Source organism: Arvicola amphibius, chromosome 5 (genome assembly GCF_903992535.2).
Source record: "Arvicola amphibius chromosome 5, mArvAmp1.2, whole genome shotgun sequence".
Classification (NCBI taxonomy): Eukaryota; Metazoa; Chordata; class Mammalia; order Rodentia; family Cricetidae; genus Arvicola; species Arvicola amphibius.
The window spans coordinates 36,433,347-36,459,112 of record NC_052051.1 but is presented as its reverse complement, the minus strand read 5'-3'; the positions used below and the strand labels follow the sequence as shown (position 1 = coordinate 36,459,112).

Below are 25,766 nucleotides of genomic sequence, written 5' to 3'. Positions count from 1 at the left end.
AGGGAACAGATGGAGTGGTAAGTAGTATACGATGGCTACTGTAGAAAAGGCACTGTTGGTAGAACCACTCTGCCACTGAAACGTTACTAGCGTCATCTGAAAGCTTAGGAAATGAGACATATCCCAGGACTCATCGCAGACTTGTCAGATCATAGTCTGTGTCTTAAATAAGACCTCCAGGTGACTCATACATATTTAAGTTTGAGAAGAAATAATGTTAAAGTTAAAAATAATGAAGAAACTGCTAGGAGAACATATAATTAAGACTACCATCCCTGAGGTGGCTCAGCAGCTAACAGACCTTGCATCACATGCCTGACAACATGAGTTCAATCCCTATAGTCCATGGTAGTAAGAAATAACTGACACCAGAACACACACACACTCTCACACACACACACACACACACACATCATATATGTGTGTCAAATGACAATAATAAATAAGCCCAGAGAGATGGATCAGTGAGGTAGAGGCAGCTGCCACCAATAATGACAAGATGAGTTTGCTCCCCAGGACCCACTAAGTAAGAGAGACCCAGCTCCTACAGGTGTCCTCTGCCCTCCACACACATGCTGTAATGTGTGTCCCCCACATAAGATAAATGAATAATAAAATACATTTTCAACACTTTAATATTTTGTTCCAAGGCAGGCTATTATGGCATACTACATGCAATGCCAGCATTAGGAGAGTGAGGCAGGAGGACCCCAAGTTCAAGGCCAACATATACTACATAGTGGAATTTGTCTCAAAAAATAAAAACAAAAAGATGGCTACCCCAAAGAACTTAAAAACAGGAAAATCAATCTCAAGACCCACACACTAGGCATCTGAAAACTACAGACATAAACTTCTTATAACATATTGCCAACATCAGACATACGGGTACCTTCAAAAACTGATGAGTTATACCATGTACAGATTTCATGGCAACAAATTATCAATTTACAAAACTCAAAGTCAACACATTGTGCCTCACAGTCATTTAAACTGGCAAGAGTACAAAGTACAGAGAAGTCTAAAGTAACATACTGGAAATATTTGACTTATGTTAAACACCACTGTGGAATTCAAACATGCTTAGCAAAGCCCAACTCCTGGCCAATCAGCTCACTGACTAGCTTACAAATACAGCAGTTCAACATATAGCACTAGCTAAATTTAGTATTTAAAATTTTTAAAGATTTTTTCAGTGAATTTTTTTAAGTGCAATTTATTTTAAGTAAATTCCTGAACTAAAAAGATCTTGCACCACCACAACAAAACAATACCAAAAATGGTCCTGTGCTATAAAAGGCACTGGTTGTACTGAATGAAATTCTGTCTCTAACAAGAACCTTGTAGAGACGAACCACGAAGGCTAAGCCACCACATCCACCAGTCCAGTAAGGGCCACGAAGCAGCGTGTCAGAAAGAAATTGTTTTTCTGCTCCTTTTGATGGGCTGTGCTTTCAAGTCAGGAAATTAGAACCAGGTGTGCCAGAGGGCACACACAGCCTCGCTCCACACTGAAGAACACACGTTTTCAATTTTCAAACATGAAAGGGACTCCTGTTGAATGAAAGAAGAAATGAAAACCCAGTTCTGTTTCTGCTAACCATATGAAGGGAGCTTAGAAGGTCTCTGACAAGTTGCTCGACTTAGTCCCTCTCCAACTGACAGCAGGTAGTACTTGACAATAGGAAGGAAGAAGCATTCTTTCAAGTGAGGACAATCAAAGGGAGAAATACATTAAGGATCACAGCCCCGGCATTTTAACCCATCACTTGATCTATTTCATTCCTCTGCTTTTACCATTTCTTCACCTCATGTTTTAAAATTAGATGTCTGTTTGTTCACAAAATAACAACAAAGCAAAACAACAAAGCAATGCAAACTAAGTATCTAGCTAGAAGGAAACAAGAGAAAATATAAACATCAAAAGAACATCTTGGAGCCCACTTGATCTACTGTAAACCAGGTCTACAATCTCAAAAACTTCCTCATGAAGTCCTGGGTTCTCCTGGCGCTCAAGGTAACCCAGCAATAGTGTAAATGAAATGTGCAGCTCTGACCTATGAGGCAGTGGTCTAGATGGGAGCAGGGAAGGAACAGAACACACTAATGGCTGCAGCAACAGGTACAATCCAAACTGCCAAGCACACTAAAAATGCCTCCAAGTACTGTAGTGTACATTCCCAGATAAACGAATCCAGCAGAACCTCGTTATTTTGGCATATTTCCAGACTGACAAGAAACTTTCTTTCATTACCAAGTAATGCCAGAGCTTTTATCCTTTGAAAGACACTGCTTCTCTATCTTACACAGACCAGAGCACGAGCTAAGTGCCTCTAAAACAACTATTGCCTAATTATATGAGAGAAATTACAAGTCTTCCTGCCAAAGAATAAGATACCTGAGCTCATACACACACACACACAAATTAGGTTTACTTTAAAATTTTTCTTTGGAAGAATATTTTAAATGTTCACTACCCAATAACAAAGTACACTTTACAATAAACAATATTATCCCTTTTATTGCTTGCCAAAAATTATCCACCAAAAAATTCTATCACAAGATGGTAAAGTTATCCATTTTATTTCTCAAATTATTTCTTATTAGCATACATTATTTCACAATTAGAAAAATATCAATTCATTTAATATCTTTATAATACATACAACAAAAGTTATCATGCCATGTTTGCTTGATATCCCTGAGAGACCTACTCTTTTCTGGAGGGAAATAGAGGAGAGGGGAGGCAGAGGAGAAGATGGTATAATCTAGGAGCAGATGTAATATATGAGAGAATACATAGTAATAATAATAATAATAATAATAATAAATAATAATAAAGCTGTCACTTTTAGCCAGTATCTTAGAAAATAATGCAGTACAATTCAGAATTCTACCTTATCTCAATCTATCAGTGACTTAGTTATTTAAACAGCAGAAACATGTTAATAGTTCATCAGATACAAAGTGACCCAGTTAGAATACACAAGAGAATTCCTAAGCCATATCATTGTTTTGGTGTCCGGATGTGTGCTGGGGCTTTAAACATTCTGCAATATATCTGTGAATGAGAGGATTCCTCCAGCTCAATACCAAACTGTCCAAATGTTTGGTTCTGGTTTTTGTTTGTTTTTGTTTTGTTGTTGTTGTTTTCAAGCAGGGTTCCTCTGTGTAACAGCCCTGGCTGTCCGCGAACTCGCTTTGTAGACCAGGCTGGCCTTGATCTCACAGAGATCCACCTGCCTCTGTTTCCTGAGTGTTGGGATATAAGGCATGCACCACCACACCCGTCTCAAATCAAGGCTTTTAAAACAGTGACATTTACAATAGTTAAGGCTCTAGCTACACTTACATCCAGAAGTCACAATTCATAAAATATTTTCATGTGGCATTAATCCCACATTCTACATCATTCCTCAAATTATTTCAGCTTAAATGGTTGCTCTTTATATTGAGCAATCTAAAAATCTTACTGAGTATGACAATCTTATGAAATAGCTCCATTAGAACAAGACACTTCTGAGAATCCAGAGTCAGCCATGCAATGAGAAACAGTACTGGCTAATCAAGAAGGTTAAAGACCAGTGTGGGTGAGAGCAATGGACCCAGCAGCAGGATCAACAGCTATACATGTAACTTTTTAAGTGTCTGCATCAATGCTCCCCTCTCCAGAAACAACATCAGAGATGAAAAAAATAAATCTGCCTTCATGCAACTTCCAAAAGTATGAGCATCTCCCTGCTCAAAAGGAACTCTTACTTCATTGGAAAGAAAATTTACTTACTCGCAGCTTTCTAGAGATCACAATGTAACACTTCAAATTACGTTCAAAGTGCCTTACCTCACCCATCTTCCTCAGCCATCCTCCACTGTCAACAGAAAATGACTCCCAATCAATTTTTACATTTGTCTTTGTCCTTACTGGGAGTGGCCTCCATCATTCTGCCTACTGCCTTGATTTGCCATTCATATTCATTCATTCATTCAACAAGCATCAGAAGTTCTATGATGTATACCACCCGTATAACAGTGAACAAAGTACCCTAACCTTCAGAGTGCGTAGAGAAGCCAGAAGAAAAAAAAATGATAATTAACATAATAAAACATTAAATGATTCATACTGAAAAAATAAAATATGAAGTAAAATAGCAAGAATTTCCTAGTTGTATAGTTGAGTCAAGAGATCTTAGTGAGAAGGAAAATCATATAAATAAGGTTATGGAGAGGGGCAGGGACTTGAATCCTAAAGGTGGGAAGCAAAAGGACAACTCAAGTGTAGGCCCTCTGAGGATTCCTGGAGGATAGTGACAGTCACGGTACCTGAGACTGACCAGTCAAGGGGAGGAAGGCAAAAGCTGTCTGGGAGAAAACTAGGAAGTTCCATCTTTTTTTTAAGATGAAAAGCAAACAAAAAGTCAAAGGTAGGAGGTAAGAAAGGAAAGAGTAACGGAGAAAGAGGGGGTATTAAGTTAGCTTGAAATGACAACTTCAGTGCTGAGAATTGACTAAAGGGAGAAAGAGCAAAACCAAGAGACAAGCTAGGAAGCTTTTCCCATAAACTGGATTAGAAATGATGGCATCTGGGGTAGCCTGGTAGTGCTAACGGGCTGGTAAATGGTCGCATTTAAATGCATTTACAGAAGAGACCAAAGATGAGACGCAGGCAGCACAGGAAGGGACAAAGGAGCGCGTGCTAATTTTGGCCTGAGCCCCTGGGGAGATGAATTTGCAATCCGCTATATAAGAAAGGTTTCAAAAGAACATGGCATGAGTTGGGGGCAAAATTGAGAGCCATATTTGGACATGCTAAATTTGAGATGACCATTATAAATGTAAGCAGGGATGTTTAACAAGCCTGTGGATTATACATGAGTTCTAGGGCGGACCTGACTTTGAGAGAGACGTGTACAAGACATCAGGATAGATGATGCTTTGCCATCAGATTAGACAGGGCACTAAAGGAATGGGTGTCCAAAGAAGGTGAGAAAAAGCTAAAGGCCTAGGCCTTTGATGTTCAGATGCTGAGAAGTGATTAAGACAGGAGGTATCAACAGCAAACTGAGAAGCTGCAGTTCATGAGGTAAGAGGGACAACAGCAGAGTGAGCCCCTGAGTACTTGTCAAGGGCAGGAGTTTCAGAAGAAGCAACCCCTTCAAACAGCTGTGTCAATGCAGCTCACAAGATTAATCACCTAGACTGAAGTTGCTAACCATCTTAACAAGAGAAGATAGTGGAGTGGCAGAAAGGAAGGCTTGTGGGAAGTATATTCAAAAGGAAATAGTCCCAGCAGCACTTTGGAGGCACAGGCAGGATCTCTGTGGGTTTGAGGCAAGCCTGGTCTATATAGTGAACTCCAGGACTACACAAAGAGACCATGTCTGAAAACTAAAAAAAATAGAGCAACTAAGAGAAACAACTAAAATAATGAACAAGTCTCAACAGTTCCTTGACATTTTGCCTTGCAGGACTGCTATGAATGTAAAAAGAACTAGAAAGATTAAAACCCAAGTTGACTTGCACAAAACATTTTGACGACAACTGGAGTTTTGTTGCCAAAAGTGCCTGAGACACACAGAATAGAAAAGATAAAGAATGATGGCTGCTAGAAAGGAAGATGCAGCATGGTTTTCTGACAGCCTTTCCACATCCCTGAAAGAGCGGCTGTGGCACTGGAAGACACATCCGCATCAGTCCACCACTGGTCCTGATGTGGGTCCATTTGTCCACGCCTGACAATAACACCATGAGTAGTTTTTGAGCACAGTCCCTCAAACATTCCTTGTGTGGGTAGGGGAGAGGGCAGGGATGGTTGAGAAATCAGGAAAAAGTAGTGAAATCTCCCTCCAAGTGATTAAGGAAGAGACACTAGTCAGTAGCTCAAGTTAAAGCACATCATGTTATCAGCGGATAGTTTTAAAATCCCATTTACCTTTGTACTCTCGGGCAAATCAGAGTCACAACTCTCCCAGCCCTCAGGTTCCTAGACTGCCATAAAAGCAAAGAACCCAGACAACCAAAAAGCATTGGGCTCTAGAGAAGAAACCAGGCAGCAATATTTTCTTCACCCCAAAACTCCTTAGAAACATGAAGAGCTCCTCCAACCAACCTCCCTTCCCACTCTTTCCATTATCCTACTCCCACCTTCAGAAAGCAATCCCTAGAAACCTGCCAGCCAACCCTGCCGGAAAAGCAAGCAAGCCAGCAAGCAGTTAGGCTAGCACCAGATCTTCACGTTCCCTCCTCTCCTCAAATTCAATCTCCAGTCTCCTCCCCAGCTCTGCAGCAAGCTACGGGTTGTGTCCTCTCCTCACTCTCTACCCCTATTCCCAGGGGACTAAGCAGATCCTGAGTGAAGACCCTGCTTCTCTCCTTCCTGTGGTCCTCCTCGACCCTGCCTCCTGCCCTATCCCCATTTCTAAGTGTAAGCTGCCAATACCTAGAAGCACATTCTACACAGAAACCCCAGTGGCCACACCTATCAGGAACCCCAAAGCACTCTCTATCAGACAGCACACAGCTACCACTCTCGATGAACCAAAGAACACAATAAAAACCAAGAAACAAAACACTTAACTAACAAAGATATCAGCACCTTGAATTACAATCACCCCAAACCCAGATGCCTAGACGCCAGCACAGAAACACAATCAATAGCAGTCAGGACAATATGTCTCTACAAGAACCCAGAAATCTACCACAGAAAGTCCTAAGAAATGGAACATGGCTGAAACAAGACAAAGACCTTAAAACAGTCTTTACAAAAATGATAGAGGCCCTTGTTCTGACTTGAAACAAACTGGAAACCCTGATTGAAAAATGCCTCCATATGACTGAGCTGTGGGCCAGCCTGTAGAGAATTTCCTTAATTAGTGATTGGATGGGGATGGGGTGATGGCCTCAGACCACTGTGGGTGATGCCACTCCAGGGCTCGTGGTCCTGTGTTCTATAAGAAAGCAAGCTGACCAAGCCATGTGAAGGTAGCCATAAGCAAAACCCCTTCAAAGTCTCTGCACCATCTCCTGACTCCAGATTGCGGCCCTCTTTTGAGCCCCTGTCCTGACGATCTTCATGATATAAACAGTGCTGTGTGGAAGTATAAGCCAACTAAACCCTAGCCTCCCAAAATTGCTTTTTGGTTAGTAGTGTTTCAATGAAGCAATAGGAACTCTAAGACAGTCCTTAAAGAGTAGGTGAATAAATCCCTTAAATCTATGAAAACAAAAACAGAGGAAGGATGAATAACAAAGAAAGAAACAAAGGAAACAACACCTTTCACAATAACTTCAAATAATTAAAATATCTTGGGGTAACTATAACCAAGAAAGTAAAAAAATTGTATGATAAAAACTTCAAGGCATTAGGAAAGAAACTGAAGAAGGTATCAGAAGATAGAGCTCCCACACTCACGATCAGTAAGATGAATACAGTCTGTTGCAAGAGGCTGCTTGTTGGTTCCTGGCTGCTCAGCCCCAAAATAATCACACAGAAACTGTTAATTAAATCACTGCTTGGCCCATTAGCTTTAGCTTCTTTTCAGCTAGCTCATACATATTAATTTAACCCATTTCTATTAATTTGTGTATAGCCACATGGCTGTGGCTTACGGGGTAAAGTTCCAGCGTCTGTCTCTGGTGGGGCTACAATGGCTTCTTCTTGACTCTGCCTCCTTTCTCCCGGCATTCCATTTAGTGTTCTCCGCCTATCTACCCCATCAGGCCAAACCAGTTTCCTTAAACCAATGGTACTCAAAGCATACAGAGGGGAATCCCACATCAACAGTCAAAATGGCCCTCCTACCAAAATACAATCTACAGATTCAATGCAATCATCATCAAAATTCCAAAACAAATTTTTCACAAATCTTAGAAAGTACAATTTTCAGCTTCAAATGAAACCACACACACACACACAAGGATAGCTAAAATAATCCTAAATAATTGATAGAGATACCACAATATTTGAACTCATATTGTACTACAGAGCTATAATATTGACATAAAAAAATAGCATTTTGTTCAATGGAATCAAATTGAAGACTGAAATATAAAGCCACGTACTTATGAACACCTGATTTTTTATAAAGAAGCCAAAAATACACAGTGAACTAAAAACAATATCTTCACAAAATAGTGCTGGTCAAACTGGATGGCTGCATGTCAAAGAGTTCAAATAGATCCATACTTATCACCCTACACACACACACACACACACACACACACACACACACACACACAAATCAACCTCAAATGGATCAGATATCTCAATATAAAACCAGATACACTGAACCTGACAGAAGAGCAAGCTGAGCATAGTCTTGAACTCATTGTCACAGAAAACGTTTGTTTTTTTGTTTTGTTTTGTTTTTTTTTCATTCTCATGGTTTATTTTTTTTTATATTTAAAAATTTCCATCTCCTTCCCTCCTCCTCCCCCTCCCTCCGCTCCTCCTCCCCCTTCCCGCCCCTCCTTCTCCCCCTTCCCTCCCCTCCCCTCCACCCATACCTCCCCTCCCTCCCTCTCAAGGCCAAGGGGGGAGTTGGGAGGACCTTGGACTTAGCATAGAGTGGAGAAAATGTTTTTGAACAGACACTATTAGCACAGGCACTAAGAAGATCCACAATTAATAAACGAGACCTCATGAAACTGAGAAGCTTCTGTATTACAAAGGACACCATCTTCGACAAAGCAGCAGCCTATAGAATAGGAAAAAAATTTTACCAGCTACATATCTGATAGAGGGCTAATATACACAATACAGAACACACACATGATATAAAGAAACAAAAAAAACCCCAAATACAATGTCAAAAATTGGGTCTCCATAAAGCTGTGTGGATTTACTTCTGGGTCTTAAGACTCAATTCCATTGATCAACTTGTCTGTTTTTATGCCAATACCATGCAGTTTTTATTACTCTACAGTATAGTTTGAATTTAGGGATGGTGATACCTCTAGAAGTTCTTTTATTGTATGGGATTATTTTAGCTGTCCTGGTTTTTTGTTTTTCCATTGAAGTTGAGTACTGTTCTTTCAAGGTCTGTAAAGAATTTGTTGGAATTTTGATGGGGAATGCGTTGAATCTGTAGATTGCTTTTGGTAAGATGACCATTTTTATTATATTAATCCTGCCCATCCATGACAATGGGAGATTTATCTTCTGATATCTTCTCCAGTTTCTTTCTTCAAATACTTGTTCTTGTCATATGGGTCTTTCACTTGCTTGGTTAGAGTTACAAGATATTTTACATTATTGGTGGCTATTGTAAAAGGTGTTTTTCTCCTGATTTCTTTCTCAGATAATTTATCATTTGTGTATATAAGGGCAACTGCTTTTGAGTTAATTTTTTTTATCCATCCACATCACTGAAGGTGTTTATCAGGTGTAGGAGTTCCCTGGTAGAATTTTTGGGGTCACTTATGTAATCATATCATCTACAAATAGCGATAGTCTGGCTTTTTCCTTTCCAATTTGTATCCCCTTGATCTCATTTGATTGTCTTATTGCTCTAGCTAGAACTTCAAGTACTATATTGAATAGATATGGAGACAGTGAACAACCTTGTCTTGTTTCTGATTTTAATTGTTTTGAGTTCCTTTCCATTTAATTTGATGTTAAATATAGGCTTCCTGTAAATTGCCTTTTTATGTTTACATGTGTCCCTTGTATCCCTGGTCTCTCCAAGAATTTTAATTATGAAAGGGTGCTTGATTTTGTCAAAGACTGTTTTACTGTCTAATAATGATGATCACATAAGGTTTTTTTTCTTTCAGTTTGTTTATATAGTGAATTACATGGGCAGATTTTCACATGTTGAATCATACCTGCATCACTGGAATTAAGCCTACTTGATCATGGTCGACGATCTTTTGATGTGTTCTGGGATACAGTTTGTACTTTAGTAGGTATTTTTGTTTCCATGTTCATAAGTGAAATGGATCTGTAAGTCTTTGTTGAGTCGTTGTGTGGTTTGGGTATGAGAGTAACTATGGCCTCATAAAATGTATTTGGCAATGTTCCTTCTATTTCTATTTTGTAGATAATTTGGCAAGTATTGACATTAGATCTTTGAACATTTGGTAGAATTCTGCACTAAAATCATCTGGCCCTGGGCTCTTTTTGGTTGGGAGATTCTATTTTTCTTTCAGAATAGAAACATTCTATTTACTCACACAAACACTTGATAAGTTTTGGGTTGTTTATTTTAGATTTTGAGACAGAGTCTTGCTGTGGGACAATGGTCTGTACCCCGTCAGTTGTATTTAAGTAAATGCTGATTGGTCAATAGCCAGGCAGGAAGTAGAGGCAGAGCAACAAGAATTCTGAAAAGAGGGAAGTTTCAGTCTGCAGCCATCACCCAGATGCAGGGTAAGTAAGATGTAACTGTCTCGCCGAAAAAGGTACCAAGCCACGTGGCTAACACAGACAAGAATTATGGGCTAATATAAGTTATAAGAGTTAATAAAAAAGCCTGAGATACTAGGAAAATCAGTTTATAATTAAAGTAGACCTCTGTGTGATTTCTTTGGGACTTAATGACTGCGGGAACCAGGCAGGACAATAACCTCAGTCAGCTGAGTCTTACTATGTAGTCCAGGCTAGCCTTGAACTTGCCAAGAAGCCCCAGCAGGTAGTCTTAAACATGGAATTCACTTGCCTTTGCTTCCAGAGGGCCTGAAATCCTGTTTCTGAGTCATTTCCACTGATTAAGAAATCAAGTTGTATATATCATTGTTATTAAAATGTAACATGATCTATTCTGCACATACAGGAAACAAAGCTTGGTCCTCTCACATAGCAAGTGTCTTAGGACAAGTACCCTAAGTCAAGGTTTCTTCATACAGTACATACTCCCCAATGTCTGTTTGGTGAAGCACCACAACTGCCACAGAGTCAATTTATTGCCATCTTTAGATAGAAACCCAAAGGATGTCGGCCATGGAGTGAACGACTCCTCCCTGGTACTGAGAGTGTCTTCAGCAATTAGACCCAGACCAGACTTCAGCACATGGTTCCCACACAAGAAGGGCTGCTTTACCCCAGGATTTATCCACACTTTACACTTGGCAAGGTATCTGAGAGCTCTAACATGCAACCAGAATTTGTGGGTCTTGGTAAACTTTCCAAAACACATCGCCAATGACACTAGCTTATCTGCAGAGATGTTGGCAGCCAATTCAGGATCATCTCACTCAAATAGCACACTCGGTCACTGTGCAGCTAGAAATAGTAGGTGCCATTGGGCCTGTCTGCCAGGAGCTATAGATTCTCCCTGATGTATTTTGAAATTTCTCAAACATTACTCAGGTCTCTTCTTCAGTCAAGGGTGGCATTATCGAGCTAGCTTAGCTCCCAGATTCCTAATGACTTGTTGGGATACTTTTAATGATTGCTTCTATTTCCTTGGGGGTTACAGGCTTATTTAGACTGTTTATCTGAGCTTGATTTAACTTTGGTAAGTGGAATATATTGAGAAAATAGTCCATTTCTTTTAGATTTCCCAATTTGGGGGAGTAGAGGTTTTTTTGATGTATGACCTAATGATTCTTTGAATTTCCTCAGATTCTGTTGTTATATCCATTTTTCCCTTTCTGAGTTTGTTAATTTTGATATTCTCTCTCTTCCCCTCACTTAGTTTGGATAAGGTTTTGTCTACCTTGTTGATTTCTTAAAAAAAAAAAAAAAAAAACAACTCTGTTTCAATGATTATTTGTATTATTCTCTTTATTTCCACTTGTTTTTTATTTCAGACCTCAGTTCAATTATTTCCTGCCATCTACTCCTCTTGGGTGTGTTTGCTTCCTTTTGTTCCAGAACTTTCAGGTGTGCTGATAGGTCACTAGTACGATAACTCTAATTGCTTTATGAAAGCACATAGTGCTATGAACCTTCCTCTTAGCATGACTATGTCCCACAGGTTTGGATATGTTGTACATTCATTTTCATTGAATTCTAGGAAGTCTTTAATTTCTTTCTATATTTCTTCCTTGATCCAGTGGCAATCTCAGTAATACGACTGAGAAATGTTCAGTTTCTATGCATTTATAGGCTTTCCTTTGTTTCTGTTGTTGTTGAAAAACAGCTTTAATGCATGGTGGTCTGATAAGACACGGGGTTATTCTGATTTTCTTGTATCTGTTGAGATTTGCTTTGTGCCTGAGCATATGGTCAATTTTAGAGAAGGTTCTATGAAGTGCTGAAAAGAAGGTATATTCTTTTGTGTTTGGGTGAAATGTTCTGTAGATATGTGTTAGGTCCATTTACATCATAATGGCTGTTAGTACTATTATTTCTCTGTTTAGTTTCTGTCTGGTCAACCTGTTCTGATGTGGGAGAGTCTTCTGTGTGTGTGTATGTATTTCCTATCTTTGGATTTTGCTGGTTTGATATTATATTTTGCCTGCATTTTCCTGGGGACAGTTAACTTCCTTGGGTTGGGTTTTTCTTTATAGTACCTTTTATAGGAATAGACTTGTGGACAGAAACTGTCAAAATTTGATTTAAATACCTTAGTTCTTCATCTACGGTGACAAAAATTTTTGCAGGGTATAGTAGTCTGGACGGGCATCTGTGGTTTATTAGTATCTGCAAGACATCTGTCCAGGATCTTCTGGCTTTTAGAGTCTCTGCTAAGAAGTTAGATATAAATTTTATAGAGTTGCTGTGGAATAATCCCTTTGTACACAGTGAAGATGTGCTGCTATAATTGGCTGTCCTGATAGCTAGTCAGGATTTTCGAATGCTAGGATGAAGACGGGGAGAGTCAAAGGAGTCACCAGGCAGACACAGACAGGTACCAGGAGATGCAGAGGGAGCAACACATGCTGGAGGACAGGTAAAGAAAGCTATGAGTCACATGGCAATACATAGATGAATAGAAATGGGCTAAGTTCTAAGAACTAGTCAGTAAAAAGCCTGAGTTATCGTCTGAGAATTTATAATTTATATTAAGTCTCCATGTCAGTTATTTGGGAACTGGCAGGTGGTAAAGAAAAATCTGCCTTCAACAGCTCTGCTTTATATGTTACTTGACATTTTGCCTTACAGCTTTTAATACTCTTTCTTTGTTCTGTTGTTTAGTATTTTGATTATTATGTGGCATGGGGACTTTCTTTTTTGATCAATGTATTTGGTAGTCTGTAAGGTTCTTGTACCTTTATTGGCATGCCCTTCTTTAGATTAGGAAATTTTCTTAAACATATTTTCTGGGTTTCTGAGCTCGCAGTTTTCTTCTTCTATTCCTATTATTCTTAGGTTTGGGTTTTTTTTTTTGTTTTTGTTTTTGTTTTTTTTTATAGTGTCCCAGATTTAATGTTTTCTTTCACTAATGAATCTATTTCTTCTACCATATCTTCAATTCCTAAGAGTCTTTCTTCCATCTCTTGTATTCCGTTGGTGATGCTTGTGTCTGTAATTCATTTTCACATACCCAGATTTTCAATTTCCATAATTCCCTCAGTTTGTTTGGTCCCCCCCCCCCCCGACTTTGGTTTTTCAAGACAGGGTTTCTCTGAAGCTTTGGAACTAGCTCCTGTAGACCAGGCTGGTCTTGAACTCTCGGAGATTAACCTGCCTCTGCCTCCTGAGTGCTGAGATTAAAGGCTTGTGCCACCACTGCTCAGCTAGTTCATGTTTTCCTTATTGCTTCTAGTTCAGTTTTCATGTCCTGAATAGTTTGTTTGTTTGTTCTTTCTTGGCTTTCTTGGCATTTTTTAAGGGATTCGTTGATTCCTTCCAATTTATTGATTATCTTTTCCTTGATTTCTTTGAGAACCTTTTTCATTTCCTCTTTGAGGGCCTTTATGATCCTCACAAAGCTGTTTTTAAGGTCTTTTTCTGGTGCTTCAGCTGTGTTGGAATATTCAGGCCTGCCTGCTGTTGATTGTCTTTTCATACTGGCATTTAGGCATATGGATTTGGGATGATTTAGGTCTAGTCCTTATTTCTGGGTTTGTTTTTTGCTGGATGAGTGTTCTGTTCCTTGGCTTCAGTTTGCACTTCAGTTTTCTAGTCCTTGTGGCCTGGATTTCCGGAAGCTGTCATGTCCTATGAGATGGTGGGTTATGGGATGGATCTTTGAGAACTAGGAAGTGGGGCAGTTCAACTGGCATGTGGGTCACTTACCTGACTGGTGTTGCCTGTCTTATTGATTTTTTTAATCTCTTTTTACCCTACAGGTTCTTTGCGTCTATGTTATGGCTTCCAGTTTGGTGTTTTTATGGGCTTCCTGAATGTCAATGAGCCAGTCTCTAAGACAGGAGAACTGACAAATAAGCGAAGACAACCCATAAGGCCAACCAGAGCACAACCTCAATCTCCAACTTTTCTTCCTCTGATCTTCTAATCCTTCACGTGTTCTTCCTTTCTTTGGCCAGAGATCAGCAAAGAAGTATCCTATATTATATATCGCACCTGCTACTAAAAAAATTATGTGCAAAGCCAAATTTGGCAAATAATTAAACCATATTTAAAAATGCTATTTATGAAAATTCCATGATGAACAACCTTTAGAAAAAGTAAGCATCCTTCTAAAAGAGATTGGAGCCATATGCTCACTTCTTTCTTTCTTTCTTTCTTTCTTTCTTTTTTTTTTTTTTTTTTGCTCACTTCTTTCTTTACTGTTAGTTTCTTACCATGTATACAGCTCCAGGCAGGCACTCAAGAGATGCCAATATACCCTCGGCCCTCCTTTCCTCATAAGCCTGCCCTGCTACTTCAAAGCTACAAGTTGCTTATTTTCATTAAAAAAAATAATAAAAACTTTTAATAATTCAACAATTCTAAAATATGCCTTTTACATATTTAAAAAATTCTGATTAGACAAAAGAGCTCATATCTGTGATCTTTAGCACTCAAGAGTAGAGGCAGCAGATCAACATTTAAAACCAGCTTTGGCCACCCAATACTTGGTCTCAAAGAAGGGGAGCAGGAGAGATGAGAGGAATGTTTAAGAATTAGACAGTAGCTACCCTCTCACACTGCCCTATAACCTATGGTAGTGAGAGAGCTGTCGCTGGTTCTCAATGCAAGCTGTTCTCATTTAATTTCTGTGTGCTATGCACCACATGAAAACTAGGTGTGTTCATTTTGCTTGCTGTTTACATTGTGTTCAAAGGATTAAGATATAGGAAAAATTTAAAATGATTGTAAATGTTAGGCACAGCATGGCAAGTGGGTTTATTACCAAGGAAGCAAACACATATGACTGAAGTAACATCCCCAGTTCCTTACTTTCTCATAAAGTAACAGTCATGTGTTAAGTGAAGTGAAAATGTTTTATCATTCTTCTATTGGCAATATTTTTGTTTCCATTAATAGTATCAAATATTGTGTATTTCATAAAAGATGTGACATATAGTCACTGGAACATAAACAGTGAATGATGGAGACCTCCCTATGTCAACAGACTCCGCACTTAACAGCAATGGCCAGTTATTCCTACTGGGTTATCTACAACTACCAAGTTTGGACATAAGCAAGGTGACTGCTCTACTCTTTCCCTAGTGCTACAAGGTCCATGGTTCCAGAACATGTGTCAGAGTTTGCAAGAGCAGTTCCTCTCTCACACACACACACACCCCTACTCATTCTGCCCCACGCAATGATGAGAACAAGAAGCTGAAGTTTATTCCTCAGGCTAATGACCAAACTGCCCATCTGGCCTCGGGAGAACCATATCCTGACCATAACTGTCTTTTCTCTGCTTTTCAAGTATCACCTTCCACGTTATATAAACCAAATCATGGCCAGGTCTCTGGATTTTCTACAACAGCCCAAGGCACAAGTCCTTTTTATTCTGGACAAACAACTGCAAAATGCTGTGTTCCACCTTTCCTATGACTTGGACACCCCAACTCTACCATGTGTTTCTACCACCAACCTCACAACAACAGTCCCAGGAAAAACAAGAAGGAAATAAATCCCAATCCTACAGAAATGAGGAACAGGGGATCTGCTGGATCATCCTCCAGCTCTGGCATTTGATCCTTTCACTATGCAACATGACATGCCTCATAGCCACATTAAAATGCAATTCTGGGTACCATGAACTAGAAACAACTGGTACAGGAGAGACAAAGCAAGGCATACAGAAGAAACGGGAGCATGTAAGACCTTAACAGTGCAACTCTTCCTTCACCTGCCATTGCACTCTACTGAAAAAGATCAAATTAATAAAGTATTTTCTTATTCTAATTTCCAAACCACCAGTTTTTAAAAAACTGGGTTTCGTTGGTGAATAGGCAATCCCAAAGGGATTGAATCTCTTTCACAAAGTGACACAGTTAGGCAGACTCTCAGGGGATAACACCAAACAATTAACTAACTCAATGAAGACATTTGCTAAAACCAAAGCAAACACAATACATGATATTGACAGTTATGTGGGAAAATACAAGTGAAGCAGTTTTTCATACTTTGATTTTTTTCACATAATTTTCTAAAGACACAGGACTACACATATTAGCTATTTTTTGACACTGGCAAAACTTTTACGTGTCATCGAGATTAAATTAAAAATGAATGCATTACTATTTTTGTTTATCCATTCAAAATAAAATACAAAAAGCATTTTTTCCAATTATATTAGGATGTTTTTGATTCATTATTGATTTGTATACCAAAATAGTCTCATGACTCACAATCGTATTTTTCTTCTGATACAAAGAAAGGAGATAGGTCAGATGAAGGCTACACATGGCATGTTAGAACACAAAAGTCTGAAAAAACAGACAGGTCGGTAAAACTGATAAGAAGCCACAAATATTAGAATAGTGCCAATATTTATTATCTAAAAGGAGAGGGTAGTAAAGGCAAGAAAACAGCTAAGAGGGTCAGTGAGATGACTCAGCATAAAGACACTTGTGGCTAAGCCTGTAAAACTGACTGTGATCCCTGGGACCCTATAGTGGGATGAGAAAACTGACTTCTATAGGTTGCCCTGTGATCTCCAAGCATGTACTGTGGCACATAGATATAGTCCCCATCCACACAATAATATTAATGTCATTTTGAAACATTTTAAAGAAGAAAACCACTGGAGAAAGGTAATCATGGGAAAAATTACATACATAAAACTCACAGGGGACTACTTAACAGGAAAATAGAAAGAATGTATGTGGACTTTCAGAGGAAGCCGAGCTGGCAAAGGTGTAGAAGTTAATTGGCATAGAGAAAACAGTTGAAATCAGGAAGATAGCAAAGACAGGAAATCAGCAAGAAAAAGCATACAGAGAAATGAAGAGAACCCAACCCCATAACTATTTTCAAAAGGAAGAAAAATCCTATGAAGGTAACTGAGATGAAGCACGTCAGAGAAGAGGAAAAAAAAAAAAAAACAAGGGAGCACCAGGTTCTATGCTATAATGGGCAATATCTGTATTATAGATGCTTTGCACAGAAAATGTTCATGTTTTCTGTTTTGAAGAACTGAGATTGTTAACTGTGCTGTAAACATGAAAGACAAAAACAGAAACAAAACACAACAACAACAAAAACAAACAAACAAACAAACCAGAAGATGATGACAAGTAGCAGAAAGACAGTGGGACACCTGACCAGGCATCTGTGCATCCAGCAGAAACAGACTGGGGAAAGTGGGGGAATCCGTAACAGTCAGCGGGCAGTGTTGTGGAATATTCCTTTAAACTGTGTGAAGATGTCTGTCACTGTGACTGTTTTAATAATGAGATGAATGGTCAACAGCTAGGCAGGAAGAGGTTGGGTGGGACTTCTGGGGACAGAGAGGACTAGAAGAGGAAGAAAGGCAGAGTCGCTAGCCAGGCGAAGAGGAAGCAGGATGTGGAGTTCAGAGCCAAGGGAACCAACCCATATTAAAAAAAAAAAAATAGGATAAAAGATATAGGTTAATTTAAGTTATAAGAACTATTTGGGAACAAGCCTAAGCTAAGGCCAAGTTTTCACAATTAATAATAAGTCTCCATGTCATTTTTTGTGAGCTGGAGACCCAAAGACAAATCAGTGAACATGACAGGTGTCAGCTGCAGCATGTGTGGGTGGAGAAGATCTCAGGCAGAGCACCTCCTGGCTCTTCAACAGCACAGGCTAAGCTGTAGCTGATCTCTTGTTTTGAGAAAGTACTGGTTCAAGGACATAGGCTTTTGTTTTTACTCTAACAGTTTACTGTTTGTCTTCTCAGTATCTTACTTCTGGGCTGTTTTACCATTCCCCACTCCCATTCTCACGGGTCTAGGAGACCAGCCCATTCCAGGTCAAGGGATCTTAGAGGACACTCTAAGGTAAACACCCTTGAATCTGAAGTGGGGAAAGGCTGAGCCCAACCGACAGAAACAGCATGTCAGTGAGTTCAAATGACATGAGTTCAGCATGTGACAATTAACTAATGCACTGTGCATTACAGTAGATACAAAATGAGTAAGCAGGAAGCATAGGAAAGCTACTGTACTAGACAACAAAAACCAATGTGGTCAGAAACTGAAGAGGTGAAGAAAGGAAAGAAAAACATCTGTGCTGCACAGATGTGTAAATCCTGGGACTGTTTGGAAATGGAACAGAACTGTAGCTTGAGGGAACGGGTGAACCAGCATTGACCTTGTCCATCAGTAGCATCACCACATAAAGAGAACAGGCTTCAAGTATATGAGTTATCAGTATTATAAAACTCTAGAAACAGACTATTACTGTACCCATTAAATCTCCCCACCCCTATTTCCCATCCCTACAGCACAGGGACACATTGACACACATACATGTGCATGCTCAAGCTCATGCTCTCATATACCATACTGCACATGCTCATTCTATTTCAACATTACTAAATCATACACTTTCTTATTATACACACAAAAAAAGGTTCTGTATTTTATTAAAAGAATAGTTTGAGGAAATGTTGTAGGCTATACATTTCTGAAGCACATTATGTGAGTTTCACGTCGATATTTTACTCAAGAGACTACATGATAATTTTTTAAATGCCTTACTGTTTTAACATCACTTGAGATGTGACTGTAACTATCATGGGTCACTAGATAATAAAATAAATTAAAACTATAGTTAATGTAAGAGTTTTACAGTTAAAGTTTGCAAAGCACTTATAATAGGGAGCTAAACAATCTTTAAAAACCACCCAAATACTAATGTTGTTTATCATGCATCAACGCTCTTATAAATGCTTCCCTTAAATATTGATTTTAATTATTAAATGACTGACAGGATTGTAGCTATGAAAAATGGCCATGAAAGCAGCAAATACCTGAGGTACTCACAGCTGTGGAGTAGGGGTTATGAGCTCCAGTATTTTCAGCCCAGCAGCCACATCCATAAAGAGCAGCCTAGGAAAACAGAAAATAGGCCCATATAACACTTACTGAATATTATACATAATTTTCAGTTTTCAATATGAAAGTCATATCTATCAAAAACTCGATTTATTAAAAATAAACAAAGCAAATTAAGTATAAAGTATCATAATGAAATCTATTACTCTGTATGTTAATTAAAAATGAAAATAAGAGAATCCCTACCTCAAGAAAACAGGGTAGACTGAAAACAAGGGGATAACTGAAGAACCAGACCAGAAGTTGTTTTCTTGTGCACACACATGCACACAAAGATAAAACACTAAAAAAAAGTTCATAACAGCATTAAGTTTATAAGAGTTTGCATAAGAGCTATGCAAACAACGGTTTTCAAACTCTCGAGGCTGCATCTGTTTCTGGATGTGCAATGCATCCCTGTCACTCACACTCTCACCCCGCTATGACAAGGACACCAGGATTTATTCTTCCTCCCTAACTCTATCTTTGACTAACTTTGCCCTGTGCCCTTCATTATGCTTTCCCCAGTAGCTAATAACATTAATAAATCAACATGTACATAAATCAATATTTTGTCTCAAAAATGTGTAGATATTATATGTCATTCAAAAAAATCAGTAGGGCCGGGCGGTGGTGGCGCACGCCTTTAATCCCAGCACTCGGGAGGCAGAGGCAGGCGGATCTCTGTGAGTTCAAGACCAGCCTGGTCTACAAGAGCTAGTTCCAGGACAGGCTCCAAAGCCACAGAGAAACCCTGTCTCGAAAAACCAAAAAAAAAAAAAAAAAAAAAAAAATCAGTAGGGCCTGAGACATGGCTCAATGTGTAAAGCAGTTGCCACATAACCAGAAGGACCAGAATATGGATCCCCAAACCTACACAGAAAGTCAGGCAGGCATGGCAATCACCTGTAATATCAGAATTAGAGAGGCAGAAAAATGGGATCCCTGGGGCAAGCTGGCTAACTTGACCAGCCAGAATCAGGAAGTTCCAAGTTCAAGGAGAGACCATGCCTCAGTAAATAAAGTGGAGAACAATTAAGGAAAGCATTCAACATCAGTTTCAGTCTAGACACACACGTGCATGCTTACACATATACCCACAAATGTAGACTTGCATATACACACGTAACACACATACAAATGCAGAATACTAGCAAATGTGCTCTACTATTCTAACAATGTAGAAGTTCTTAGAGAACAGCAAGAGAAAGCTGTCTTAGTGCCATCAGTAATGCTTCCTATTTCTAAAACCCTTTCCTTTCACAGTTTGCTGGCCAGTCGCTCTGTTGGCTCTTGAAACCAACGTGGTTATTTTAGGATGGCCAGGAAACGAACAAGCAGCCCTAATACAACAGAGGTTATAATTCTTTATTACAATGTTAAAATCCTGTGCACCTCAGTTTCTCGGATTGAGCTCCCAAGGTCCAAAAGAGGAGCAGAAGGAGGGAGAACATGAGCAAGGAAGGCTGGACTGCGATGGGTGCACCCACACACTGAGATGGTGGGGCTAATCTAATGGTAGCTCAGCTGGACTGGAACTGAAAAAAGCATGAGATAAAACCTGACTCCCTGAACATGGCGGACAATGAGGGCTGACTGAGAAGTCAAGGACAATGGCGCTGGGTTTTGATCCTACTGCATGTACTGGCTTTGGAGGGGCCTAGCCTGTTTGGATCCTCACCTTCCTAGACCTGGATGGAGGGGGGAGGACTGTGGACTTCCCACAGTACAGGGAACCCTTACTGTTCTTCGGAATGGAGAGGGAGGGGGAGGGGAAGGGGAAGAGGGAGAGAAATTGGAGGAGGGGAGGAGGCGGGGAGGAGGCAGGGAGGAGGCGGGGAGGAGGCGGGGAGGAGGCGGGGAGGAGGCGGAAATTTTTAATAAAAAAAAATAAATAAAAATAATAATAATAATAATAAAATGCACATGAAAACACTGTATATAAACTGGTGTAGGAGGTCAAAAAATTCAAAGTTAATTTTAATAAATAAGTGAAAATTTAAAAAAAAAATCCTGTGCACCCTTCCTATGTGTTGCATCTCAGTCTTTCGATGTTTACCTTCATACCAAGGTTTTCACTGGCTTTCACCACTCTATTTGCAGTGGCCTGCAGCTCATTTGGACTTTCAGCAAGTAGTGCTGTATCGTTGGCAAAATGCAAATTACTGATTCACACGCCACCTATCTGCATGCCTCTCTCCTCATCCCCCAGGGCTGTTGCTATTACTAATTCCAGGAACGCAGTAAAGAGCAGTGGTGAGAGGAGGCACCCCTGCAGCTCTCCTGTGATTGACTTCCACTGATCACTTAGCTCTCCGCAGACTATGACGGATGCAAAGGTGTCTTTATAGGCATTTTCTAGTATTGTGATTTTCTCTGGGTACCTGCAGAACCTCATCGTTTCCCAAAGTTTTCCATTACTTCAGGAAGGCATCTGATAGCATTTGGAGGAAAAGAATTTGGCTCATATAACACAATGGCCTTCATTTCACATATGAGACAAGACCCAAATACTGAGTTTCAAATAAAATCTTCATAACCTCTTTTAAAAGTTACAAGAGAGTGTCTTGATTCATAAATATTTACTAATATCTTAAGAAATGTGCAAAGTCAGGTCATAACACCCACCACCCGTGGTGTATCAAATGCACTCTTAGATTTCATTTTCAATGCAGAATTAAAGACTGGAGGTGGAGAAGGAATGCTGGAAAAAAGCTCTGCAAGAGAACTCAGGCTAAGAAAGCTTCACGTAAATTAGAATTCCTTCATTTGCTAAATACTTGCCTGTGATACAGGGTGACCAAAATCCTAGCTACTCTGTAAAATGTCTAAAGTCAGAGGAGACACAGAGAATGCCAAAAGGTCCCTGTGACTGGTATGAAGGGAGTAAAACGTATTACTCTAAAACCATGTTCTCACTTCAAAAGCAACGGCAATACAGTCAGGGAGTGCTTGCTCCCACAGTCATATTCACTAAGGAAGATGTAAACCAATACACGATTATTAAATGTCTACTACAAACAAAGGCCAGTGGCACCAGGGTGCTGAGAGGTCAGGGAGGTCAGGGTCACTGGTCATAAAGGTCAACAAGAGCCCCGTCACCATGAGATTGCTCTTTAAAAAAAAAAAATAATAAGACTTAAAGAATTTTCGGGTTTGATCTATAAAAAGTAAATGTTCAAGAACAAGGATTTTTATTTTTCCTAAGAAAAAAACATCCCTAGTACTTGAATGGTTGTGCTTAGACAAGATTTCATTTTGAAAAGCAGAATTATTAACCCGCAGATCCTTACCTGCCCGACTCTCCCTGGATGTTTCAAGGCCAAGCCTCCACTGGAGACAGCAGCAGCGACATTCCCTTCATGATCGACAACCACAGCACCCACTGTGTCCAAGGTGCCTGAGTCATTTTCCTGTGAACAAAAGAGACATGAGTGTCCACTGGCACAAGACACCCAGACGTGACTGCACAGCAGGCCCAGTGCACAGCAGGCCTGGTGTGAGGGATCAACAACTACACAGGGAGCACAGTATTTAGCAGGCCTGGTGAAATCATAACATGAAAAAAATATGAATTAATCCTTAAGTGTAACAGTTATAATCCATTTCTTTATTATTTTATTGCTTTTCTCTTAATCTCAGAAATTAAATAAGTGACTGAGAATGTGGGTGAAAAGACCTATGAGCTAAAGGAACAATAAATGCTACCAATCATGTTTTAAAGTACATTATGCACAGACTTACAGGCAGGAGTGGATAATGGATTCAGAAAGGGAAGAAAATTGCATTCGCCATCTTGGAGTTCAAGACACAATCATTTTCCCATCGATCACTTGCTTAAAAGAAATCTTACAACACAGTCCCTTTTCTGCTATTAATAATAAACTTGGCAACTGGTGACAGAAAACTGTGTGTTATTGGAATGCATCTTTGTGTCCTGAGCCTTCTCACTAGTCCCACGTTTAAGACATCTAAAATGTATTAACAGCAGCTGTCTCCTATCACCAATGTTTCCTGGTCATCCATGACAACAAAACAAACTACTAGATAAGAACAGAATTAAAGGAGGCATGGAGAAAATTTCCTTACCATCTATTAAAAAGGGAGGTTATTGTACACTGTTAGGCCAAGAACAGTAATAGTAAGTATTCTTAGCCTAGGGCAAGGTTGTCAAACTGTACACCAAAGCTCCAGCATGAATGAAAGAACCAGGAACAACCCCAGGTTCACAAGAGTAGCTAGCTACCCAGACTTGATAGTCAGAATATTGGCAAAGCTTCATTTGTCCCCGCAGTGCACTAAGAGGTGAAGAGACACAAAGGCATCAGAAAAGGTCTGTGAGCACCTGCAGCCATCTCAGCTAGGGAGTTGAAGGGAGCTTTCAAATATCGGAAGCAGAACTCAAACAAAAGCTTTCTTCCCTAAACTAAATTGGAAGGGTAGAGGTAGAACGTGTCAAAATTTTTCTTTGAATGTGATTACAGGAAGCAGTTACATGTTTCTACTTCTTATTCAGAGTCCTAACACCCTAAAGTGTAACGAAACAATGACCACAAGTTCTGATATTGGAAGAAAAGGTTAATGGGGATGAAGTAAGTTCAACGTTTTTAATCATACATATAGCTTGAAGGAAGGGTAGCGAGTTGAACTACGTGGGCACTTCCCATAATACTATAGTTCTACTCATGGGCAGGATCATGATCTTCAAGGACAATTTCGTGGTCAACAACTCCCTGAGTAGGGCATCTAGCTCACTCAGTAACTATTATGTTTTAAGTCAATTTGGATTCCCTGTGTGCATAAAAAATTTGTTTGTTTTGATTATACAGTCTGTGCACGCCAGTGTTTGAGCAAGTTTCTCCTTTTCTGAGGAGCTGATTTTATGTGATGCCAGAGGCTGCTAGTAAGTAGATTTAACAGCAATGGTTTTGCTTCTTCACGTCATTTATCTTCTTTGCTGGGTAAGATTAAGAAACAAAGTACAGAAATACAGCAAAATGTTGAAGGAGCGGCGGGGCTGTGTTCCGGCACCCGGCTGCCAGCTAGCTTTACACCCGAAATAATTACACGGAAACTGTATTCTTTTAAAACATTGCCTGGCCCATAGTTTCAGCCTCTTATTGGCTAATTAACCCATGTTTAGTAATTTATATAGCACCACGAGGTGGATCGCTTACCAGGAGAGATCTTAACCTGCGTCCATCTCAGAGAGGAGAAACATGTCAACTCACTATGGCGACTGCCTGAAGCGTCTCCCCAACTCTGCTTCCTTTTTCCCACAATTCTGTTCTGTCTACTCTGCCTACCTAATTTTCTGTCTCTTAAAGGGCCAAGGCAGTATCTTTATTAATAATGAAAGTAACACATAGACACTCCTCCATCAGCAAAATGCACTTTGAAAAACAAGGCCTGGTAGCATTCCATGGGGGCTATCATCAGTCAAACCAAAAAGGGAGCTTTTAAGGTGAAAGTGTTTAATGTTCTTACTAATCATCTCTAAATTCTTTAACTTTGTAACAAAAGTATCCAAATTACAAGTCTTTTGTGTTCTATAGCAAGGCTTCTTCAGCTTTAATGCACATAGAAATCACTAAGAGAATCTGCTTAAGTGAAGATTCCTATGAAGTAACCCAGGAACTAGCCAAGACCAAGTCTGACAATCTTATAAGTAACACTGATACTGGTCCACAGCCCCTTTGAAAAGCAGTCTGACAGCATTCCACAGGGCTCTCAACAGTTGAACTAAAATATACAAGCACAAGACTGGTGAAGGGGAAACCTAAAGCAGCTGAGACTACTACAATACGATGGGATTCTGCCCTGATCACTCAGCTGACATCACCACTTACGTGCTACCACAGGCATACTAGCAAGTGGACCCAAGTGCTAATCTGACATAGTGCTTTTAGTTATGCTTTAAGATAAACAACTCTTACACAAATGAATAGACTTAATCTTCTTTAACAGTTCAGTTGACATAAAATCAAGAAAGAATCCTCCTTTTATTTTGAGATTACCTTGGCAATACTATTTACTTTGTTTGGTTGGTTGGTTGGTTGGTTGGTTGGTTGGTTGGTTTGGTTTGGTTTTTTGAGACACGGTTTCTCTGTAGCTTTGGAGCCTGTCCTGGAACTAGCTCTTGTAGACCAGGCTGGCCTCGAATTTAGAGATCTGCCAGCCTTTGCCTCCTGAGTGCTGGGTTAAAAGCATGTGCCACCACCACCCGGCAACAAAGCTATTTTTTGAGAGATATATAGCAGGACTTTGTGTCATTTGGAAATCTATACATACTTTGTTGGTTCTCAACCAGATACAGCATAAGGTAAGGCTTTGTCAGCTTGCTAACTTCTGATAAATAAGCTAGTTACAGTTTTCCTATTGCACTCTCTAACATTTGAGGACAGTCTCTTTTCATCTTTTTAAAAGTGACAAAAACATATTTATAGTATACAGTATGATGCTTTAACACAAAT

At 39.6% G+C, this 25,766-nt stretch overlaps 1 protein-coding gene and 1 pseudogene across 7 annotated transcripts in view; both read right to left on the bottom strand.

Moving 5' to 3' along the window:
• The window catches only part of Tasp1 (taspase 1), a 219,069-nt gene that overhangs the window by 91,934 nt on the left and 101,369 nt on the right, over positions 1-25,766 (bottom strand). For 6 of the 7 annotated variants that reach the window (XM_038331557.1, XM_038331560.1, XM_038331559.1 and 3 more), the window contains 2 exons: positions 22,587-22,706; positions 19,230-19,308 (listed from right to left, as the gene is read on the bottom strand). In XM_038331557.1, coding sequence (XP_038187485.1) covers positions 19,230-19,308; positions 22,587-22,706 — 199 coding nt within the window. The remainder of the gene's footprint in view (positions 1-19,229; positions 19,309-22,586; positions 22,707-25,766) is intronic. The other variant, XR_005285506.1, reaches the window with a different exon arrangement.
• LOC119815430 lies at positions 10,819-11,331 on the bottom strand (annotated as a pseudogene).